Source organism: Urocitellus parryii, chromosome 4, assembly GCF_045843805.1.
Source record: "Urocitellus parryii isolate mUroPar1 chromosome 4, mUroPar1.hap1, whole genome shotgun sequence".
NCBI classification, from domain to species: Eukaryota; Metazoa; Chordata; class Mammalia; order Rodentia; family Sciuridae; genus Urocitellus; species Urocitellus parryii.
In genome coordinates, this window is record NC_135534.1 from 210,888,569 (window position 1) to 210,912,258 (window position 23,690).

Below are 23,690 nucleotides of genomic sequence, written 5' to 3' on the forward strand. Positions count from 1 at the left end.
ATGAGCACCATGCGTCTGCTGACACTCGCCCTGCTTTTCTCCTGCTCCTTCGCCCGCGCCGCCTGCGACCCCAAGATCGTCAACATCGGTGCGGTGTTGAGCACGCGCAAGCACGAGCAGATGTTCCGCGAGGCCGTGAACCAGGCCAACAAGCGGCACGGCTCCTGGAAGATCCAGCTCAACGCCACCTCGGTCACCCACAAGCCCAATGCCATCCAGATGGCCCTGTCGGTGTGTGAGGACCTCATCTCCAGCCAGGTGCCTGCCGCCTCCCTCCTTCCCGCTCTCCTGCCATCCTCTCACTGGCCGGGTTCATTCCTTTTCCCCAACCCTTCCTTCCCCTTAAGAAAACGCAAGCAAGCCACTGGGCTTCTTCCAGGAGGCTTAGTTTCACTGGGAACAAAACACCAGGTTCTGCTGGCTTCCTCATCTTGGCTCCCAGACTGGTTACCTACTACCTTGGCAGGTCCCCAGAAGGGCTCTGGGGCTCTGTGTGCAGACTTGTGGCCAATTCGGGTGGTTTGTTTCATGGTGTCAGTGTGGGGCCAGGCGCTGGGGGAGTTGGGCAGAGGTGCGCTGCAGGTGTCTGAACAGGATGGGCCTGGGGCCATCTTTGTTTCTGCTCCTTGATTCTTTCCCTTTCTCCCTTCCCTTGGCCCCTGCCACAGGCCTGAAAGGGGAAGCATCCCAGGTGTGGGAGCAATGTGCTTGGGGGGGGGGAGTGGGGACTGCGCATGTGAGAGGCGCTGGGCACAGCATGGGAGCTGTAGGCAGCTAGCACTGCGGGGGAGGATGCGGCTCCCCAGATTTTGCTGGAGCCAGCTCCTGGCAGTCGCCTGCAGAATTCCAATGAAGCCTGAGGATCACTGCAATGCAGCCCTTCCTGTGAGAGGCAGGGCAGACTGGGCCAAGCACTGTTCACGTGCTCCCTGACAGAAGCACCAACCCATGGACACGCATGCTCACACACACCACAGGAACACATATTCAGGCACCTCAGTGTTACACAATCAATCACACGTGCCTACTGGCACACACATGCACATCTGTGGACACACTGGCATGCCCAGGTGCACATACAAACATGTGTTTACATACATGGACAAATACAGACACATTAGGCACACAATATGTACATGACATGTGTGCTTACACACCAGAAGTGCAGACATGTTGAGCATGTAAGGTACACATGTCCTGGCATGTGCTCATGAACTCCTGCACAGCCCCACAAAGCACATGTGCACCCCTGCCCATGCAAACATCCATCTGCTGCTCTGTTGGGCACCTCTGGGTGCTGACTGGAGATGAAGATGGGGGAGGGAGGAGCAGTCTGAGAACCCCATGCAGAGGCCATGCCAGAGTGTTTCTGAGAAGCTCCCCCCACCAAGAGGTGTGGTGGTGCACACCAGTTATCCCTGTGACCCGGGAGGCTGAGGCAAGAGGAGTGTAAGTTCAAGGCCAGCCTCAGCAACTTAATGAGACATTGTCTCAAAAGAAGAAATAAAAAGGGATGGGGATGTAGCTCAGAGGCAGGACACCCTCACCTCAAAAGTCACCCCCCATGCTCTAGCCCAGGAGGCCAAGGTCAGGACTGGGTAAGGCACTTGTGGCCAGTGGCTTCTGTCACGTGTTCTACCTGGGATGATGATGTGGGTGGGTGCGGTCAGGGGTTCCAGGCAGGGAGGGCCCTTTGAGGGAATCCTGTCACTCCCTTGAAGCATACCTTCCTGGGCCTGGGCCTGCTCAGCAGCCAGGGCCAGGAGAAGCTGTCATTCACAGAGCATCCGATGGGCCAGGCACTGTTAGCACAGCAGCCCCAGCCCAGTCATGTGGGCAGGTGCATGACACCCTGTCCCCATTCTGAGAAACTGGAGGACCTGTGTTCCAGAGCCCCAGGTAGTTGGGGATAGACATGGTCCCTTCAGATGTGACAGTGACATGGAGCCCTCGCATTCCTCCTGCCACCTGGGGAGGGGCTGAGGAGAGGGGGACATCCGCTCTAGGGGCCACTGACCTTGAATCTGCCCTCAGGGATGAGGTCAGCTTCAGTCAGGAATGGGCTTGTGTCATGCCACCCTATGCCCAGCCCCTGGGAACACTAGCAACAGGGCCCACAGTACTCAGTGGCAGCCCCTGACTGAACTTCCCCACAGCCCCATACAAACTACAGGGCCACCTGCCTTGCTGGACCCTGAGCTCTAACCACTTTTGACCAGGGGGAGGCTCAGCGGCTGGTGTGGGTGTCCATGTCAGCATGATGCAGGACCAGCTGCTCCCCCAGGCCACCCAGTGCACCCCATGATCTGGGCGAGGACATGAGCAGACCCAGGGAAACCTGAGAATAGGCCTCCCCCACCCAGATCTCCTGGCATGCTCAGGGCAGCCCCTTGGGTCCCTCGTCAGCAGGGCCAGGGCCTGAGGGGCCAGCTGGGCAAGTCCTGGAGCTCCCTGCATGTGTCCCTTTGGCGCCTGGAGTCTTGCTTCACCAGTCTCTATGGTAGGTTCACATGACCTACCAATGGTGAAGCCTCTTGGGTATCTGGGGTTATTTGCACATGAATAACACCACCTACCAGGCCCAGACTCTGTAGGCCCCTGGTCCCCCATGGAGCTGAACTTCTCTCCTATGTCCACAGGTCTATGCCATCCTAGTTAGCCACCCACCTACTCCCAATGACCACTTCACTCCCACGCCTGTCTCCTACACAGCTGGCTTCTACCGCATCCCCGTCTTGGGGCTGACCACCCGCATGTCCATCTACTCAGACAAGGTAAGCCCAGGTGATTCTCTGGCCCCCATATTCAGCCCTGCACGGTCCAGGGCCATTGGCTGCTGCCCCACACAGGATGGAACCAAGCACTGGGTCAGGGCAGGGCAGGGTGCTCCACTACCCTGGAGGAGCCTCCAGGCCACACACACTCACACCTGAACTCAGAGACGTCCACGCCTGCACCACAATCTGTCTCCTGTCACCTCCAAACACTGTACTCACTCACTCAACTTGTGCACTGGGGTTTGTGCTCTGGCACCCCCACACACTGTCCACATTCACAAGCACCCCATACACCACAGGCACCTGGTCCTCCCACACACATGCTTGTGCACACAGGTATCCCTGCAGTCTTACACATAGGCAGGTGGCCTACTGGGGTAAAAGGTGCCAACAGCACCCCCTCTGGGGAAGGAGAAGGCCCCGTGGGCTGGAGAAGGGATGGGCCGGGAGGCTTCCTGGACAGAGAGACTGCAGGGGGCAGTGGGAGAGCTGCGGGGGGGGTGGGTGTCCAGGAGGAAGATCCACCTGGATAGAAGGGGGTTATTCAGGAGGGCTATGGTCACCAGCCTTGCTCACCACAGGGTGGGGGTGGGAAATGGTGTGGGGTGGACAGACCAGGTAGCTCATGGCAGAAGGCTCTGTGCCTTGGGGGTGGAGGCACCCCGTCTCAGCATCCTGGAGATTCTTCAGCCACAGGCCAGGGTCAGGTCTCCGTCCAATCTGGTGCAGCCCCAGGAAGGGCAGAGAGCCCTTCCAGCCAGCTTTACAGGGTGCTGCAGCCCAGAGAGGCACAGGGGCTGACCAGGCATGCAGCCCTGGTCGGCCAGGATTCTGGGAGGTCCCACCAGCTGGGAGGCTTTAAGGGCACCACAGCCTGCAACTCATCCCCCACGGGCACAGGGCCACCCACAGACACACCAGGGAGGCCACTCACCAGAGTATTGGTGCCCAGTCCAGAGGGCCGGCTGGTTTCTGTAGCTGGACTTCCAGGCCTTCCTGCCCTCTCCAGATTCCTCCTGCCCAAAGCCCACAGTTCTCAATCAAGTTGCCTTAAGGCAGAGAGCAACCCAGGCATGTCTGAAAGGCCCCGGGTGGGTCTGCCTTCAGGAACAATGTCATGGAGACCTGAGCACCAGTCAGCATATGCTGCTGGGGACACCAAGCCTCCACCTCTCAGGGAAGGGTTCCCTGGGCCAGAGGAGGGTCATCCAGGAGGACCCCAGAGAGAGGGGGCCACACAGAGTCTGGAACAGCCACTCCTCCTGAGCTCTGAAGCCCTGCTCACTGAGGCAAACAAACTGCTCCTCACCATGCCCACGACCACGAGAAGCAAGACTCTCATCCTGGAACCCTCTGCCCGCTGCCTCTTTCCCCTCCTTGGCAACAATGCCTCACAAGCAGAGAGAGAAATGGCCCCACCCCAAAAGACAACTGCAGCAATAAGAGGTCAGAAGGGACTCCACAGACAGGGGCAGCCAGACGCCAACCAAGGGCCAGTTCCATGAGCCAAAGGTGGGGGCCAAACCTCACTGCCACAGCCTGGCCCCTCATGGTCCCAACCACAACCAGCCTTGTGCCCAGCACATAAGCCAGCAGAACCCCATTTACAATCTGCCTACACCATGTCACAAAGACAGGAAGCATGCTTGTACTTCAAAGCACTATTGCAGGCCACCACAAAGGAACCATGAACAAGGAGCCCAGAGCCTGAGAAGACCATGAGCTCAGCCTGGGCTGCAGGGACACAGAAGGGACAGTGCTCACGCGGACAGGCTCAGAGAGCCCCTGGCAGTTAGCGTACAACAGGTACAACATTGTACAACATAGTGTACAATGGAGTCAGGGCCTCTGGACTTGAAAGAGACATTAGTCCTGAGATTGAAGACTTCCTAATAAATAGTCATTGGAATTTGGCAGACTCCATGTGCAACCCAGTGGGGGTCATGTTGATGCTCACATTAGCCACAAATTTATGAGCTGAGGTGTCCCTCAAGGGAGCAAGCTTCTGGGGAGGTGATGAGCTTCCCCCAGGAACAATTTCACAGACACCTGATCTGTCAGCCTGCTGCTGGGGACACCAACCTCCACTTCTCAGACCAAATGTGGGGAGGGGGGAGGAGAAATGTGAGGACAGTGGAATAGGGACTATCCCGTGTCAGAAGGGTCACCCCAGTGCTGTGAGGGCAGAGTGGGAGATGGGGGGTCCCTGGGTCAGAAGGGTCCCCCAGGCTGTGAGGGCAGAGTGGGAGATGGGGGGTTCCCAGGTCAGGAGAGTCCCCCAGGCTGTGAGGGCAGAGTGGGAGATGGGGGGTCCCCAGGTCAGGAGAGTCCCCCAGGCTGTGAGGGCAGAGTGGGAGATGGGGGGTCCCCAGGTTAGCAGGGTCCTCCAGGCTGTGAGGGCAGAGTGGGAGAAGTGGGGTCCTGGGTCAGGAGGGTCTCCAGCCCTTGTGAGGGCAGAGTAGGAGAAATAGGTTCCCCGGGTCAGGAGGGTCCTCCAGGCTGTGAGGGCAGAGTGGCAGACGTGGGGTCCCCAGTCAGGCAGGTCCCCAGTCTGAGAGGCAGAAGCTGGCAGACGTGGGGTCCCCAGTCAGGCAGGTCCCCAGTCTGAGAGGCAGAAGCTGGCAGACGTGGGGTCCCGAGCCAGGCGGGTCAGGTCAGGGCTGCTATGGCCTCAGCACCCTTTGCCACCCACAGAGCATCCACCTGAGCTTCCTGCGCACCGTGCCGCCCTACTCGCACCAGTCGAGCGTTTGGTTTGAGATGATGCGCGTCTACAGCTGGAACCACATCATCCTGCTGGTCAGCGATGACCACGAGGGCCGGGCTGCGCAGAAGCGGCTCGAGACGCTGCTGGAGGAGCGCGAATCCAAGGTGAGGCCCGGCCGCCGGCGGGGCGCCCCGGGCGCGCAGGAGCAGGCGGGCCGCGCCGTGTCTGTGGCTCGTTGTGAACACCTCTCTCTCCATCCTGCATGCTCAGCACCACCGCGTCTGGCGGCGCCCGCCCCGGCCTGTCCTCGGCTCATTTCACGTGCTTTTGCCATTAGTCGAAATCTCCTTCGTGTCAGTCCCTGCGGGGCGAGGGCTGAACCACCTGGAGCTCCGCAAACACCCCTGCCCCGCCCCTCCGCCGGCCCGCAGGCCCCTCGCCCCAGGAAAGTCGGCCAGCCTGCCCTCCCACCCGTCCCGAGACCCAACCTCTGCCCTGGGGCGGCTCACCAGGGTGGTGGTCACCCTGCCATGTCCCTTCCCAAAGAACCTGTCCCACTTCTTTTTTAAAAAAACTTTCTTTCTTTATTTTTTTTTTTTAGTTGTAGTTGGACACAATACCTTTATTTTATTTACTTTTTATATGGTGCTGAGGATGGAACCCAGTGCCTCGCTCATGTTGGCAAGCGCTCTACCTCGGAGCCACAACCTCAGGCCCCCTATCGCACTTCTTGGTGGAATCCATTCCATGTCCTTACCTCCGTTAGCCTCCTCCCACCCACTCACTGCTGCCCTCACCAAAGCCCCACCCACCAACACCTGCCAGCCTACCTGCTGCCTGGGCACTCCCCACCAGGACACCCCCGCCCAGGGCTGGGCTCTGCATGCCTGTGGGACCAATCAGATCCTGACCCCAGAACACACTGACACCCCAGCCCAGCCCAGCCCTCCTTCTGTGAGAGGGCCAGAGAACAGAGCCAGGATTTCTGGGGGTCTAAGTGACCCCCTCTTGCCTGGCCACGCCTGTGGCCAGCCTGAGGAGGATCTGGTCGGGGGTCACCTCTACCCATTCCCAGAACCCTGGGCACTGAGCAGAGCCTGTGACTCTGGGATCAGGCAGGAGGGAGGAGGCCCAGGCTGGGAGTCCCAGGAGCCAGACGGGATGGGGCATGTTCTGTCTGTGAAGTCAGAGCTGGCCTCCCCACACTTAGTGCAACCTGGGCTCCCTAAGGCATCATTGCCCCCAGAGCAACTAGAGGGTTTGGGTGGGGGTGAGGCCAGAGGTAGAGCCAGAGGGTCCTGGGGAGGGGTCCTGTCATGGGGGACTGCTAAGTCTGGGAGGGAGGGCTGGCTACAGATTCAGAGGGCCCAACCGTGCCCATAGGCATCTCCCCTCCTGGCATGCCCACCCACGGCCACATAGGCTTCTCCATAATCACACACCTGTGTGCCCAGCCACCTGCCTGCATGTTCACAGGTACACCACAGTTCCCTGGAAAGATCCAAACTCCACCTGCCTCCACACACCTCCATGTGGTCCGGGAAGGGCATGCTCACTTGGACACACAAGAGTGTCCTCTTCGTGTGCACTCTCCCTGGCACACACCCACTCACTCACACACATGTGCTCGGTCAGTCCTGGCCCTCCCCCTTCCCCATCCCCATCGAGGATTCCCATGCAGATGCCCATGGACACAGGTCACCCCGCAAGGACACATGCACACATATCCCATATTGCTCACTCTTGGGCGCACATGTGGGCTGTTGGGCTTGGGCACACAGTTAGTGAAAAGAGAACACCTCAGCCTTCAGGGGCAGAAGGGAGGACAATGGGGGGGAGTGGGAGGGACATGGGGCAGTGCCCCAGGGGCTGCTTTTCCCTACTCAGGGTGGGTACTGCTGGGGCCACACAGCAGGTGCATGGCAGGGGTGGGGGCGGCAGGCGGGACCCAAAGAGTGGATGCGGACAGGGCCTCCCTTCCTCCTGAGAGTAACCGTTCCAAGAGCACAGCTCCGTGGTAGGGAGCCTCTGTGGCAGGAGCCTCTGTGGCCCCCGCCCCCGTGCCCCTCTGTCCCCAGTTCCAGCCCGGCCCCAGCCCCGTCCCGGGCCTCGGTGTTTGCGAGCTCCAGGTACGTGCCCGTCTGCAGACGTGCCGAGGAGGTGGTGTGATTGCTTTAGCGCCGTCATTTTCAACCGTTTATAATCTTCTTCTGTGTCTGCATATTTTCTCTGTGCACATTATTCATCAGAGTAAAAAAAGGAACTATGAAAACCTCGACCAACTGTCCTATGACAACAAGCGCGGACCCAAGGTATATATGCATGGACGTGCACGCCACCCACCGACTAGCCAGCCCCGGCCTGCGGCTCCTGGCCACTAGGGCCGCTGTCTGGCCCCGCTGTGCCGAGCCGCAGGCCTGAGCAGTGAGGACAGCCAGGTCGTGAGGCAGCAGCAGGCAGGCAGGAGAGGGCAGGCGTGGGCAGCCTGGGTGCCCACGGCCCACCGCTGTGACCCTGGCCTGCATCCTCGAGGCAGACACGGCCGCAGGAGGAGCTGCTCTCTGGGAAGTGCATGCGAATCTCCAGGACCCCCAGGGTTTCCTTGAGGAACCCTGGAAGGGAGCCCACCCACCTGGCCTCTGCTGGGTTCCGGCTGCTCCTGCAGGGGCCTAAGGAATGAGGCCTGAGCTGAGAGGATCTCCCGCGGTTTTGGAAAAGTCGGCCCCATCTCCATTCCCGGGTGCATTCCAAAACTCTTTTTATTTCCTGTCCGCTGCACGTCTCTTCCTGAATCTTGGTCCACTTCAGCTTGCATGCTCAGTGCAAAAGTGAGGACAAGAGTGAGGTGGAGAGAGAGCTAGAGGAAGCAGAAGGAGAGCAAAGAGTGAGTGCAGGACGGTGAGCAGGCTGAAGAACGGACAGGAGGAGAGGCCAGGCCAGACCCCGAAGGAGGAAGGCAGGTGGACAGTACAGGTGGCAGACGCAGGCCACGGCAGCTCTAGCTCAGCTGCCTTGGGGTTCCTAGTGGCTTCGGCCCCCCCCTCTCGCCACTGAGGTGGTATGTCCCCTGCCCCAGCTGCCTGCTAACACTCCTGCTCACATCGCAGGCAGAAAAGGTGCTGCAGTTCGACCCTGGGACCAAGAATGTGACAGCCCTGCTGCTGGAGGCTCGAGAGCTGGAGGCCCGGGTCATCATCCTCTCTGCCAGGTGAGGCTGGACTGCGCCCTCTCACATCACTCAGGGCTGTGCCTGGGCCGGAGCCCACCCTCAGCCAGGGCTGGGCACCCATGGGCAAAGTGAGCTTCAGCCTCCAAAACACCTTCACAGAGGAAAACCCCTTCTCACCTCCCACACCTGGTGAGCTGGCCACTTCCATCTGCCCACCCCCTCCTGGCCCTCTCCCTCCATAGCCACATGTGCCTGCTGTCTCTGAACTGAACTTGAGGTGAGGGATGAAGACTCCGCCCTTAGGAATCCCAAGACTCATGGAGGACACACATGCAAACACCTTGAGTGACATGCAGGTGGGCAGGTGAGCCCAAGTGGCAAGGCCCACACAGGGAGAGGGCCGCCACTGCCAACTGAAGGATCAGAGCAGCTAGGACGAGAAACCAGGTAGGGAACTGTGAAAAACTGGCTGCACCTACATAGGCCAGCCCCACACAGTGCCTCTGGAACAGTCCCTCAGGGGACCCGCCCTAGTTGCAGATGACTAGGTTCTCCTGGGAAGGGAAAGAATAGGTCACAGGGGCCTGCGGCGGGGGCTCAGCCGCGGAGCGCTCACCTACCTAGTACACGTGTGGCCCTGGGTTCCATCCTCAGCACCACATACAAATGAATAAGTAAAAGTATTGCGTCCAACTACAACTACAAAATAAATATTTAATAATAATAATAAAAAGAATAGGTCACCAGGGACAGGAAAGGAAGCCTGGGAAGGATGGCAGCCCTGTCATGGACAGCAGGGGCCCTGGTGGACCCACTCTCTGTCCACCCCAACCTGAAAGCTCTGCTGGGAGTGGAGAAAAACAGCAGGTCCTCAGGCCCAGAGGAACGCACCCAACCTGCCGTCCTATGGCAGGGAAGGGCCAGCGACACCCAGTCACAGGACAAGGGTCTGTTTGCACATTTGGTCAACAAAATCTTTGGCACAATGCCCGCAGCACTCCACCCACTATCCACAGACAGGTGGGGCCAACTAGGGCTCCTCAGGCCATAAGGTAGGACTTACCCCTCCCCAGATGGCAGGACTGGGGCCAGGGGTCCCACTCCCAGCGAGAAGGCAGAAGCTGGGGCTCATACTGCCCCTGGCCTCTCCTTTCTGCAGAGCTGTGGCAGACAACAGTGACTCCCCACTGCACTCTGGATTTTACAGTGGCCAACCTAGACCTCGGAGTCAGGGTCACTTGCCTTTGCCTTGAATGCAACTATGGGCACCTATGGCAGGCTAGGGTTTCCTGAGAAAGGATGAAAGTTGGGCCCAGGCAAGGGGGCAGAGCCGCAGAAACCCCTCTGAAGGAAAGTCACACCCGAGGGAAGAACCCTTCCCCACACAAGCTTTGCCCAACCCAGGGAAGTCCTGCCCTGGTAAGCCCCGCCCAGGGAAAGCCCTGCCGGACCCTCCTTCTTCTTTTCCTTCAGTACTGGGGATTGAATCCAGGGGCTGAATTAACACCATTGAGCTATATCCCCAGCCTTTTAATTTTTTTTATTATTTATTTTGAGTCAGGGTCTGGCTAAGTAGCCCAGACTAGCCTTGGACTCATGATCCTCCTGTGTCGACCTCCCCAGTACCTGAGATGACAGGTCTATGCCACTATGTCCTGCTCAGACCCTCCTATTTTCTGATCCATTTGCTCTTCTTTTCCTCATTGCAGGATTCAAGGGAGGTTTGGTGGGTGTGATGGAACAGAAGGCTAGGTGGGCATGCCTGTGACCCCAGAGCTCAGGGGCCAAGGCCGGAGACCACAAGCTCCAGGCCAGCCTGAGCTAATTAGCAAGAACCAGTCTCAAAATAAAACAGAAAGGACTGAGATGAAGCTCAGTGGTAGAGTGTCCCCTGAGTTCAATCCTCTAGTTAGTGGACAGATTAGAGCAAGCTCAACTACCTGATCCATACCTTGTAACTGGGGTGACCAACAGGACCCAGACCAGAGAACCACATGTAACACTGATCCACGGAACCTCTTCATCTAGGTCACAGCAGAGGAATGGACACTTTCTCTGGGTTTTCTCTCTGGTAAATGGTCCCTGGTACCACCACTGCAGCCACAGGGAATTCCCTGTCTTGGGACACAGGCTGCAAGGGGCCTGTTGACAGATCCCAAGGTAAAAAACACTATGTTTTGTTAGACATAGCTCTAAGAGAAAGGCCAGACTAGGGAGGAGGACACTGTCATGCTAGACACACATACACACACACACACAAACACATGACCTTGTGCAAGCTGCACACTCACGCACATACAATGCACCTCACACACACACCTGCATGTCATACACATCCATACACCTGCACATACAAGTGCCTACCCCTCACCACACATGCACATGTGTGTACACATGTGCACATGCACCACACACATACCCCCACATGCCCCACATCACACATGCACACATGGACAGGCATGTGTACCACTACATACACCACACACACTTATACACAGGCACCCACAGAATCGCATGCCTACATCCATATGTACACCACACATACCCTCGCACACATACTCGTGCATGTGTGCGCACACCATGTTCACGCCAGGCACTGCATACACATACACGCCATGCTCTACACCTGTGCATACACAGCACACCTATCAACCACACACACACCTACGGCCTTCTTATAGAACCCAGGCAAGACCCCTGGCCTGTCAGGGATGGCAAGGACCCTTCCGCTCACACTCTGGGCCCTTGGGACAGAAAAGTCAAAGTCCCACAGCAGAGGATCATTGACCCACCCAGCAGCACCACGCTCAGGAACACAGGAAGGCAGGGCCCAGGCAGCAGCAAGCACAGGCATTCTTGACCCTGACACCATTGTGTGTGTGTGTGGTGCTGGGGTGGAACCCCGGATCTTGGGCATGCTAGGAAGGTGCTCTTCCGCTGAGTTGCAACCCAGACACCAGTCACACTTTGGCTCCTCCTTCATGAGGGTTGTTGAGAGCAACACAGTATTGAGACCCCATTTGTGCCAGTCTTAAATTCTCGTCAGTTTTCTGTAGGATGTAGAGAAATCACTTCCCAAACTTTTCACTCTCATCAGCGCTTTCCTGAAATTCCCCTACTGGAGTCAGCTGTTTCATAACGTAGTCTGATGAGGTTTTGATGGATGGATAAGGCTTATCACTCTCCAAGTGGCACATCACAGGTCTGGATCTTCCCCAGCTGCATGGTGCTGGGCTCCTCTGATCTGTGTGCTGGCTGCCCCGCTTCCTGCCACATGTTCTTGCCTGGATCTCTGTGAGGTGCTGCTTGCAACATCAACCCAGCGCTGCCATAGAGAGCAAAGACTGAGGGCCTGTGTTTGTTAGCTAATCCTTGAGAAAATTGAGGGCAGGCCCTTCAGAGGACTGAGGATCCCCTGCTGGCTGAGAATCAGCCATTGTGAAGCCAGCCCAACCCATAGGTAATCCACCCAACCTTGCTGTATCTGCACTGTGCTGTAAAAAAGCAAAGTGTCCCTTGAAGTCCAGGCCCTACTGGGATTGGCTCAGACCCTGCAGGGAAGAGTCTGACAAGTGGAGGGTTGCAGGAGGCCCCCAGTGGGCCCAAGTCCTTGTCATGTCCAGGGAGGCCTAGCTCCAGGGGAGGGGGTCTTCTCCTTCACTGTGCACAGGAATTAACTCTGAGGATATCCCAAGAGCTCAAGACCACATGTCCCTACAAGGTGGGGCCTGCCTGGCCACCCTGACCTGTGTGGAAGGGGGACACAGCTGCTGTGCAGACCCCAGAAGTGAGAGCTGGCCCTCCTCTGCCTGGCAGCCTCTGTGGGATGCTTAGGGCAGCTTCCCTGGGGGCTGGTTCCTACCAGCGTTCAACTCAGGGAACCCCAGTCCTCTCACTTGCATATTTGAACAGGAAGAATCCGAGGAGGGGTTTGGCTTGTCCAGAAGGTCACAGGTCATGAGATCTGGGGTGGACAGTCCAGGCACAGACCTCACTCTCCCATTTACTGCCCCTGTATCCCTCAGCATCCTCCTGACAGAGGGGGTGTGCGCCTGTCCAGTAGAGGTGTGGTGAAGAGGCCTACAAAGGCCTCAGAGCGCCTGGGGAGCAGGAGTGCACAGTGATCCCTCACAACCTGGGCCACCCAGCCCAGGGCCAGCACCCGGCCAGTCCTGTAAGCAGGTGTCCAATCCCATCCCTGCCCTAAAGGCAGGTTGCCAGTGACCGGCCTGGGAGGCTCCTGCGCAGGGGTCTCCCAGCCTGGCTCTGGGTGGGGCAGGCCCAGGCTCTGAGATGCAGAATCCAAGCAGAGAGGTTTGGGTGAGAGGGCCAGAGTCCTGGCCCGTCAGCCCCGTCTGCCCCACAGTGAGGACGACGCTGCCACCGTCTACCGCGCGGCTGCGATGCTGAACATGACGGGCTCGGGGTACGTGTGGCTGGTGGGGGAGCGCGAGATCTCAGGGAACGCCCTGCGCTATGCGCCCGACGGTGAGTGCCTGGCCTCTGGGGCGGGGCAGCGGCCCCCTGCAGGCTCTAAGCCCGCCCTCCCGCAGGCATCATCGGGCTGCAGCTCATCAATGGCAAGAATGAGTCAGCCCACATCAGTGACGCGGTGGGCGTGGTGGCCCAGGCGGTGCACGAGCTGCTGGAGAAGGAGAACATCACCGACCCCCCGCGGGGCTGCGTGGGCAACACCAACATCTGGAAGACCGGGCCGCTCTTCAAGAGGTGGGCAGAGCAGCGGCCCACTCCTCAGGGGAGACCAGGGTCCACTGCTGTCCCCACCTTCCCACAACACCGTCTTCACTGCCATGGCTACTGCCCTCCTGCCCAACAAGGCCACACGTAGCTGGGCTGTCTCTGGAGTTGTGATTGTCTCCGTGGCTCCGCCCTTCCTGTCCTAGGGCAGCCACCCTGAGACTCCCTGGGGCCTCTCACTGTGGCTGGTAGCCCTTGGGAAGCAGCTCTGGCTACAAGTGGGGACTGGGAGTTTCTAGGGACCCAGGAGGTCAGAAAGGAACCCAAGGACACAGAGAGCCAGAGACCCAAGGGAGTGACTGCACACCAGGCCAGGAGCACACACACACAAGCCCCCACACAGGCACACACGTACACACAGACTCTTTACATGACACGTGTGTCACAAGTACACTCATGAGTGTGCACCCCACATGGGGCCCACATGTGCACACAGATTCATCCATTCACTTGTATGTCCCAATAAGTACGACACATGGGCACACACACAGATGGAACTGACTGCCTGGTGGTCAGAGCTGATGCCAGGCTCTGTCGGCCTCCCCACCTTGCTGGCAAATGGGCCTGGTGTCCTGGGCTTCTGCCTCCTCTGTAAAACCAGGATGGCTGCTATGAGGACCAAATGTCCCAACCCACAAAAAGCCCACCCAGGGTCTGGCATCTAGGAGCCACTCAGCTGTCACTAGCTGTGCTGTCCATCTGGTGAGGGCAGACACATGATGTCCATTATTCAGCATGAGGGTCTGTGCTCTGCTGATCTTTCCTTTCATGGGACTGGGGCAGAAGGAATGGCTTGGGCAGCTCAGGAGGCCAGGGAGAAAGAATACTGCTGTTATGTCTGAACCACGCTGCCTTCCCAGGGTGCTGATGTCTTCCAAGTATGCAGACGGAGTGACTGGCCGTGTAGAATTCAATGAGGACGGGGACCGGAAGTTTGCCAACTACAGCATCATGAATCTGCAGAACCGCAAGCTGGTGCAAGTGGGCATCTACAATGGCACCCACGTAGGTGGGGGTCATGAGGGGGTGGGGGCTGGGGCCTTAGGGTCCTGGGGCCAAGACCCCTGCGTGGCCACCCTCCATCTCATACTCCCACCCCCAGGTCATCCCTAATGACAGGAAGATCATCTGGCCAGGTGGAGAGACTGAGAAGCCTCGAGGGTACCAGATGTCTACCAGACTAAAGGTGGGGCCCTGCCAACCTGCCCCAGCATCCCCACCCAGGATATCCCATCCAACCCCCTCAGGCCTGGAAGAAAGGGCAGTAAGGTCAGCTTAAGGAAGTGGACCCGGGGCCCGCCCACTCCTGGCTGCCTCTCTACATGCCTGGCACAACAGGAGGCAAAGAACAGGCCCAGGGAGGAGAGCAAGCCCCCATTCAACAGGCTCTCTCCTGACCCATCCTGACCCAGTCCCAGTTAAGCCTGGGGAACAGCTGATGGGGACAGAGGGACAACTGGGAGGTCACTCTCTGCTCAACGCAGACCTTGGCTCAGTGCCCACTGACCTGGTCCTGTCTGGCCCTTCACATGGCTCCCTGTGCTCCAGCTGGCTTCTCCCCCGGCTCTGGGAGCACCCTCCTCTGGCTGACTTTCTCCCTCAGAGCATTGTTTCTTTGGCCTGTCTGTAGGCCCCTTTGGGCTCTCCCATGGCTCCTCTCTCCTCCCAGGTGCTGTTCCATCCCTATGCTGAGCCACACCAGCTCCTCTGGTGCCATAGGCCACCAGAGACAGAAACTTGAGTGCAATGTGCACAACTAATCTTCTCCTAGTGTCCCCAGGTTGTCAAATGTCTCTGAGTACTGTCTGATCTCTGTGCCCACCTCTGCAGCCTGGAGATAGCCCCATGACCTCACTCTGGACCCCTTTGCTATGACAGAGTGGGATGCACCACTGTGGCATCTTCCTGCAGCCAGGCACTCAGCACTGCAAAATCCAAAGTATCACTCAAAACACTTAAGGAAGCAGCTGCAGTGGACCATGCCTATGATCCCAGGCACTAGGGAGGCTGAGGCAGGAGGATCACAAGTTTGAGGCCAGCCTGAGCAACTCAGCAGGATCCTGTCTCAAAACGAAACATAAAAGGGACTGGGGATGTAGTTCAGTGGCAGAACATCCCCGAATTCAATCCCAAATTCAGCAAAAAAAAAAAAAAAAAAATGCCAACTGTCAGAAGGCTGCATCTAGGCTGTGAAGTGCAGTGGGTATCTACAACTTTGTTTCCCATACTTATATAACAAAAAAATGAAAAAAACTTAAAAGTAAATAAGTGTCAAGCCCACACTTCAAAGGCTCACAATTCTCGCCTGCCAGGGAAAAAATCTAACCATGCCTGCAATGGAGGTGAGGCTGGGCCCTCCCACCTCCCCCAGCTTCCCAGATAAGACCTCAGCTGAGGGTACCGCTCCCACCCAATACCATGTATCCCACCCTTGCCATCCAGTCCTGCCTGATCCACCTGCCCCTCTGCCCACTTTGCAGGCTCAACTCCAAAATCACCTCCCCCCAGAGTCCTGGTCAGCCAACCCCCCACCTGTATCTCTCCCCCCATCCCTAGAGTGAGGGCCCTGAAGGACAGAGAGGCGAGAACAAAGCTGAGACCAGGTTGATAAGGACCTGGCAGAACACAGCAGCACCAGAGAGAGGCAGGGGTGGAAGACGGGGGTCAGCCCGAGGGCTGTGGGCCGTAGGCTGTGGGCCTCCAGCGGGCAGCGACCAGGAGAGGCAGGGGACAGCTTAAGGAGAGAGAGGCAGGCCCTGCGGGTCTCTTCACGGTCTTCATGGCACAATGAGGGTGGGGTGGGCTCAGGGGAACGGGAAATGTCTCCTTCCTGAGAGGCCCGGAAAGGTACCCAGTACCTGGGGAAAGGGAAGGGTGTTTGAGGAGATGCTCGTCAGGCAGGAGGTCCGGGAGTCCGAGCCAGGTGTGGCTGGGAGGCAAACCTCGTGGAAGGCTCCAGGCAGGGCCCGCCCCGGTGCTGGTAGACCGGGATTGGGAGCGGTGCCAAGGGGGCTGTGCGCTGAGAGGGCAAGGCCAGGTGGCACAGAGGGCCGGTGGTCCAGGCTGGGCCTTGTCTTCCCCCAGATCGTGACCATCCACCAGGAGCCCTTCGTGTATGTGAAGCCTACACTGAGCGATGGGACGTGCAAGGAGGAGTTCACAGTCAACGGAGACCCAGTCAAGAAGGTGATCTGCACGGGGCCCAACGACACGTCTCCAGGCAGCCGTGAGTGCTGGGCTCGGTGGGGGAGGGGCAGGACTCGGGACAGCAACCGGGACCTGCGGTGACCACCCCTCAAACCCCCAGCACGTCACACGGTGCCTCAGTGCTGCTACGGCTTCTGCATTGACCTGCTCATTAAACTGGCAAGGACCATGAACTTCACCTATGAGGTGCACCTGGTGGCAGACGGCAAGTTCGGCACACAGGAACGGGTATGCCGTATGCCGTACCGCGTGGGCAGTGGGGGCGGAGCCTGAAGCGGGATTGGGCGGAGCCTTAACAGGCGTGGCCTTAGGCGGGGGTGGGACCTGGAGTGGGAGGGGCCGCAGGCTGCGGCCCATCTGGAATAGAAGCACCCTCCGGCCCCTGTCTCCCCCGACTCCCCCCCATCCCCTGTGATGCGCTAGGCTGATCCAGGGTCAGGGCGCCTGTCGCAGAAGCTGTGCCAACCACATCGGCTCTGTCTCCCACAGGTGAACAACAGCAACAAGAAGGAGTGGAATGGGATGATGGGCGAGCTGCTTAGCGGGCAGGCGGACATGATTGTGGCACCGCTGACCATCAACAATGAGCGTGCACAATACATCGAGTTTTCCAAGCCCTTCAAGTACCAGGGCCTGACCATTCTGGTCAAAAAGGTGGGCAGGGGCTGGGTGGTGGTGGAAGGGCACTGGAAGTCCAGGCAGCACTGACCACCTGTCCACCTGTAGGAGATACCCCGTAGCACACTGGACTCGTTCATGCAGCCCTTTCAGAGCACACTGTGGCTACTGGTGGGGCTGTCAGTGCACGTGGTAGCTGTGATGCTCTATCTGCTGGACCGCTTCAGGTGAGAGCAACACGATGGGCCTGGACATCCCCATCTTTGGGGCAGACTGAACTGAACAGGAGAGGGACAGGGCTGCCTCTCCGCCTTCTCTCCCGCCTGCCCTTTGTGCCCTGCAGCCCTTTTGGCCGGTTCAAGGTGAACAGTGAGGAGGAGGAGGAGGATGCTCTGACCCTGTCTTCTGCCATGTGGTTCTCCTGGGGCGTGCTGCTCAACTCCGGCATTGGGGAAGGTGAGGTTGTGCGTGGTCCCTGTCTGCTCCATCCCTGCCTCCAGGAGCTGACCCAAACCTCTACCCCCAGGTGCCCCCAGAAGTTTCTCCGCACGCATCCTGGGCATGGTGTGGGCTGGCTTTGCCATGATCATTGTGGCCTCCTACACTGCCAACCTGGCGGCTTTCCTGGTCCTGGACCGACCGGAGGAGCGTATCACAGGCATCAACGACCCTCGGGTGAGGCCCAGTCAGGCTGGGGAGAGCCATGGGAGGCTGAAGAGGAGGGATTCTGCCTCGGGTGGGGTCTGGGGAGCAGCCACGAGCCCACCCTCTGCCGTGCAGCTCAGGAACCCCTCGGACAAGTTCATCTATGCTACTGTGAAGCAGAGCTCGGTGGACATCTACTTCCGGCGGCAGGTGGAGCTGAGCACCATGTATCGGCACATGGAGAAACATAACTATGAGAGTGCAGCTGAGGCCATCCAGGCCGTGCGGGACAAGTGAGCGGCCTGACGGGGAGGCCATCCTGGTGGGACAGGGCAGTGAGGGGAGAGGCAAAGGGGGTGTCCACTCATAGAGTTAAAATGATCAAGGAGAGTGTCCAGTTGCCAAGGCGAGGGCGTGCAAGCAGGGCAGGGGGAGCACACACGTGGGGACTCCAGTGACCCTGCTTCTGCCAACAGCAAACTCCATGCCTTCATCTGGGACTCAGCGGTGCTGGAGTTCGAGGCTTCGCAGAAGTGTGACCTGGTGACCACTGGCGAGCTGTTCTTCCGCTCTGGCTTCGGCATCGGCATGCGCAAGGACAGCCCCTGGAAGCAGAATGTCTCCCTGTCTATTCTCAAGTGAGTTTGCCCTTGCGTCTGCGGCTTATCTCCCTTCTGGATCAGGAGCTTCCCCCAAGGAGTAGGACCCCCTCCCCAGTGCCCAGTCGCTGGGAGGCAGCTCACTGGCCCTGCTGGCCAGGAACTGCTACACCACACCTCCCACCACAGTCCTGGACCAATCCCGACGCCCACTCCCAGGACGCATCCCCACCCCACCCCGCCCTGACTCATGACCTGCTGGTATGCCAGGTCCCATGAGAATGGCTTCATGGAAGACCTGGACAAGACTTGGGTTCGGTACCAGGAATGCGACTCGCGCAGCAATGCCCCTGCGACACTCACTTTTGAGAACATGGCAGGTGGGCACTTCATTCCCCTCCAGGGCTGCTCCAACACTGGGGAAGGCCATGGGATGTGGCCTCTCCACCAGCAACTGAGGCTCGGATTCCTGCTCACAGGGGTCTTCATGCTGGTGGCTGGAGGCATCGTGGCTGGGATCTTCCTGATTTTCATTGAGATCGCCTACAAACGGCACAAGGATGCCCGAAGAAAGCAGATGCAGCTGGCCTTCGCCGCAGTGAACGTGTGGAGGAAGAACCTGCAGGTAGGGCGGCCACCCTCCGAGGCCTGGCGTCCAGGGCTCGGCCTGGCCACGGCCCTCCTCCATCCCTGCAGGCTGTGGCACTGGCTCTGGCTCCAGTGGGCAGGACTGGAGCTAGGAGCCATGGCCAGGGGCAGTGGTGAGTGCTCCCAGGGCACAGGGGCAGGGGGCTGCCTGCAGGTGGCCACATACTGCCAAGCTGGCTGAGGGAGGCCATGCACCCTACTCCAAGCCTCTGCCTGACCCCTCTGTCTCCAGTCGCCTGCCAGCACCCATTCCCTAGGAAGGCAAGCAGGCAGGGTAAGACGGGCCACCTGTGTTAGCACGTGAGTTCCAGGTGCATTGGGCCTCCGGCGCCCAAGCCCCGTCCACACACTTAAGGGACCCCCTTTCCTGCTGTGTCCTTCTGCTCCGTGACTGCAACCTGAATGGGGCTGGTCCACTCCTGCCTGGTGTACCAGGCTGAATTCAGGGAACCTGCTGACAATAGGGGCAAGGCTGCATGTGGGACGGCCCGCCATGGCCCACCTGAGACGGGGCTTGGGACTGGGTGGGCCAGGGGTATGTGTAGGTCTGAGCCTGGTGGCCCTGGCTGCTACGCTCACTCATCTCTTCTCTTTCTCTGGGTGCCTTCTGGAGCTGTCCTGGGGTGACGCTGGCATTGAGGGCTGTGGGGTGGGGCTGCTGGAGCCCCACACCTCTCATCTATCCCATTCTTGCTCTTGGCCCCACAGGTCCCCTGGGGACCTAGCCACTGCTCTTGCTGGCAGGCACAGGGCCATGCTGGCCATCAGACACAAGGCCAACATCCTGGGAGCTGCCTCTGTCTATCACTCCATCTCGACACCTGCTTTGGGCACTTGGCCCCTTCCTCAATCTTGATGTGTGCCCCTTGGGGTCTGCAGCTTCTGCACAGAAGGGCTGGTGTGGCCTGAGCAGCTCCTCTAGTCCTCAGGACGCCTGTAAGCCAGGGCCGCCCGGGACCCAGGGAGCCAGGCGGACCGCCCAGGAAGAAAGCCAGCTGGGACCCTCAAGCCCAGCCCCACACAAGCAAGTTCTGGCCCGAGACCTCGGGCAGGAGAAGAGGCCACCCTCGAAAGTCCAGCCATTGTTTGTCTGTCCAGCACAGAGAGGCAGGCAGGAGTGAGGGCCCAAGTGGCCAGCCAGGCCGGGCAGCGGCCCCCGAGGAGCAGGCGAGGGCAGGTGTGGCCACCACCCTTAGCCATCTAATCACTTATACATATTCATTTTAGGATAGAAAGAGTGGTAGAGCAGAGCCTGACCCTAAAAAGAAAGCCACATTTAGGGCTATCACCTCCACCCTGGCATCCAGCTTCAAGAGACGTAGGTCCTCCAAAGACACGGTAAGGGGGAGAGCACCCCAGTCCCACGTCGCCAACTCCTCCCTCGCCCCCTGTCTGTCTCCCTCTCCTTCACCATCCCACCCTTGCTCCCACCGCCAGCCCCGGGCCATCTGTGCCTCTGCCCCCGTCAGCCCCGTACCCCAAGTCAGCCCTCTGCCCCCACGTGGGCACTGTCCTTCGGGACTCCTCAGGCCTCTCCCTGCCCTCGCTGTCCTCAGCTTTCCCCATGTGTCTCCACGTTAGTCTGCCCACCCCTCTGCCCATGCCATGACCCACACACCATCCTGAAGCCGTCTCATGTTGTTGGTCAGTCAGTCAGCCTCTCCACCCCGCTGCGCCCAGCCGAGAGCCCAGAGCATCATGTCCCAGGTTTCCCTGCCAGGAGGCCACACCACTTCTTTGTGACATCCCTGTTTCTATCGCCTCCCTCAGAGGGCCCTGCCACCCTCACTCCTGCCCTGCAGGGCTCTGGAGGGGGTGGCTGTGATGTCCCCAGACACCTGTCTCACCTGTCTCACCAGAGCCATGCCTGTCGCACCCTCCATGTGGTCTCTGTGTGGGCCGGGGCTGGGGGCCGGGCCTGGGCCAAGCTGGGTGGATGGCTGGGAGCCGGTGTTGGAACTGGCCCCAGCCCAGGGGACTGTCAGGTGGGGAATGGGGCGGGACCAGAGGGTGGCTCCGCCACTGAGCTGAACAGGACACTGCTGGTGAGGCTGCAGCCCCCAGAGGGTCTGAGAGCAGGTAGGGGTAACCCCACAGCCCTGACCTACAGAGCCCAGGATGATACTGAGGTTCCCAGATGGAGACTCTGGAAGGGGACGCTGATAGGCACCTCTGTTCTGACCCCCAGGAATCTCACAGGGCCACTGTCAGAACCAGGCCTTCTGCCTTTTGAACCAAAACTCCTGTCTCCTGCCTTGGGCAGCTTGTCATTGCACTGGAAATGCACTCAGAAAGAAAAAGGCCCACAGCCAGGTGTGGTGGAGCACACCTGTAATCCGAGTGACTCGGGAGTCTGAAGCAGGAGGATCACAAGTTTGAGGCCAACCTCAGCAATTTATGGAGGCCCTAGGCAACTTAGTTTAATAAAAAATTCCAAGTACAAGGGCTGGGGATGTAGCTCAGCAGTAAAGCACCTCTGGGTTCAAGTTGCAGTACAAAGAAAAGAAAAAGGTCCCCAAAGGGACCCTGCCTTACTAGAGGTACCCTGTCCCAGGGAGCCCAGAGGGTCAGCATTACCCTGCAGCCCAGGGGCCAATTTGACCTCCAGTTCACAGGAAGGCCCTCTTACCCATGGGCAGCATCACCCAAAGGGGTTTTATACCCTGGGGAGGAATTGGGATTTTCAGCTCCTACCCCTTATACAGGAAGTGGGGCAGACCTCCAGGACACAGATAGGACTTGGCCCAGAGCAGCCCAAGTCCCAGGGCGAAGTCACCAGGATGCCCCAAGAAGGCGTGGGACGACTGGCTGCTCAGTTCCCTGAGGCAAGGGCTGGGCACAGAGAGGACACATGCATAGTGAGGGTCCCAGGGCTGTGAGCAACTAGAGGTTCCAGCCACTGGTGGCAGCACAGCCCTCAGGGCTGCCTAGGCCAGGGAATGTGGGCAGGACCTATGCTTTAAGATCTGAGCCAGGGTCCCCACTAGGGGGTGCTGTGAAGTGGGAGGGAGAGGACTGTGGGTAGGGGTAATCAGGGAGCAGGATGTCTGCTTGCAGACAGGAGAAACAGCACTTCTTGGGCAAGATGGCCAAAGGGGGGGACACAGAAGTCATGCAGGTGATGGGCCACTTTCAGAGGGTGGCACCGAGTCCCAGCGCCAATGCCTGGAGCTGGCCCAAATACAGATCAAAGCCCTGCATGGTACCTTTCTGGGGACATACTCCTAGTGGAATCCTTGCCTGATCCTGGGCACCAGGGACCGCCCTCTGGGGCCAGCCCTGGCGCCAGGTGGCACCTGGGGCTGGTCCCCTCCTGCAGTGTTGACTATGGGGCACTGCCACTGGGATCTGGGCGGGGTCGGGCAGCCCAGCTCCCACCCTGTCTCTGGAGCTGGGCGTCTGTTCAGAGGGAGGCCTGGGTGGGGGCTCCTGTGGGTGGGTGGGGTCGGTCCAGCTGCTGAGATCCTCTGCCCCTGTCCTGTGGCCGTCCGGGCCAGAGTGGCACTGGGCGCTCAGGGCTGGGATCCCTGGCGGCCAGGGGCCGGCGGGTATTGATTGTTGGTTCTTATTTATAGAGCACCGGGGGTGGACGCGGCGCTTTGCAAAACCAAAAAGACACAGTGCTGCCGCGACGCGCTATTGAGAGGGAGGAGGGCCAGCTGCAGCTGTGTTCCCGTCATAGGGAGAGCTGAGACGCCCCGCCCGCCCTCCTCTGCCCCTCCCCCGCAGACAGACAGACGCGGGACAGCGGCCGGCCACGCAGAGCCCCGGAACACGACGGGGTCGGGGGAGGAGCACCCCCAGCCTCCCCCAGGCCGCGCCTGCCCGCCCGCCGGTCGGCCGGCTGGCCGGTCTACCCTGTCCCGGCCCGCGCGTGTCCCCGGCATCAGGGCTAACGGCCGCCTTGTCTGTGTATTTCTATTTTGCAGCAGTACCATCCCACTGATATCACGGGCCCGCTCAACCTCTCAGATCCCTCGGTCAGCACCGTGGTGTGAGGCCCCCGGAGGCGCCCACCTGCCCAGTTAGCCCGGCCAAGGACACTGATGAGTCCTGCTGCTCGGGAAGGCCTGAGGGAAGCCCACCCGCCCCAGAGACTGCCCACCCTGGGCCTCCCGTCCGTCCGCCCGCCCTGCTGCCTGGCGGGCAGCCCCTGCTGGATCAAGGTGCGGACTGGAGCGGCTGAGGACAGGCCGAGCTGAGCCGGCTGGGCAGGGCCACAGGGCGCTCCGGCAGAGGCAGGGATCTGCCCTGGGGGCTCTGAGCATTGGGGCGAGGGGCCTAAGTGGCCCCAGGCAGAGGGGCTTGGGGCAGAGATGGCAGCCCCATCCTTACCCCCAGTCACCACCCTAAGCCACAGGGGGGCCCATGGCCCCAGCTGGCTGAGTCTCCCCTCCTCCAGCTTCTGCTCTCTGCAGCCTAACTCCACCCCTCTCCTCTTTTTTGCTGCACCTCCCCCCACACCCCTCCCCCCCACCCCGACCCCATTCGCTGGGCTGGCCCTGCCCTTCCCCACAATTATCCCTGACTCCCCAGCTGGCAGCGTCACCCAGGGGCTTTTG

At 59.5% G+C, this 23,690-nt stretch overlaps 1 protein-coding gene across 8 annotated transcripts; it reads left to right on the forward strand.

Annotated features, from left to right (window-relative positions):
• On the forward strand, window positions 1–23,126 carry Grin1 (glutamate ionotropic receptor NMDA type subunit 1). 8 transcript variants are annotated; one of them, XM_026395411.2, is made up of 21 exons: window positions 1–258; window positions 2,640–2,774; window positions 5,472–5,648; window positions 7,734–7,796; window positions 8,592–8,692; window positions 13,020–13,141; window positions 13,207–13,381; window positions 14,272–14,416; window positions 14,514–14,597; window positions 16,496–16,637; window positions 16,719–16,846; window positions 17,108–17,272; window positions 17,345–17,463; window positions 17,580–17,692; window positions 17,763–17,911; window positions 18,017–18,174; window positions 18,358–18,519; window positions 18,751–18,860; window positions 18,960–19,105; window positions 20,356–20,466; window positions 23,058–23,126. In XM_026395411.2, the coding sequence occupies exons 1-21, from the start codon at window positions 1–3 to the stop codon at window positions 23,124–23,126; spliced, it is 2,832 nt and encodes a 943-aa protein (XP_026251196.1). The 8 variants fall into 8 exon arrangements, with proteins under 8 accessions (XP_026251196.1, XP_026251195.1, XP_026251200.1 ...); XM_026395410.1 differs by lacking the exon at window positions 23,058–23,126 and adding an exon at window positions 22,704–22,820; XM_026395415.2 differs by lacking the exon at window positions 20,356–20,466.
• Window positions 23,127–23,690: the final 564 nt, after the last annotated feature.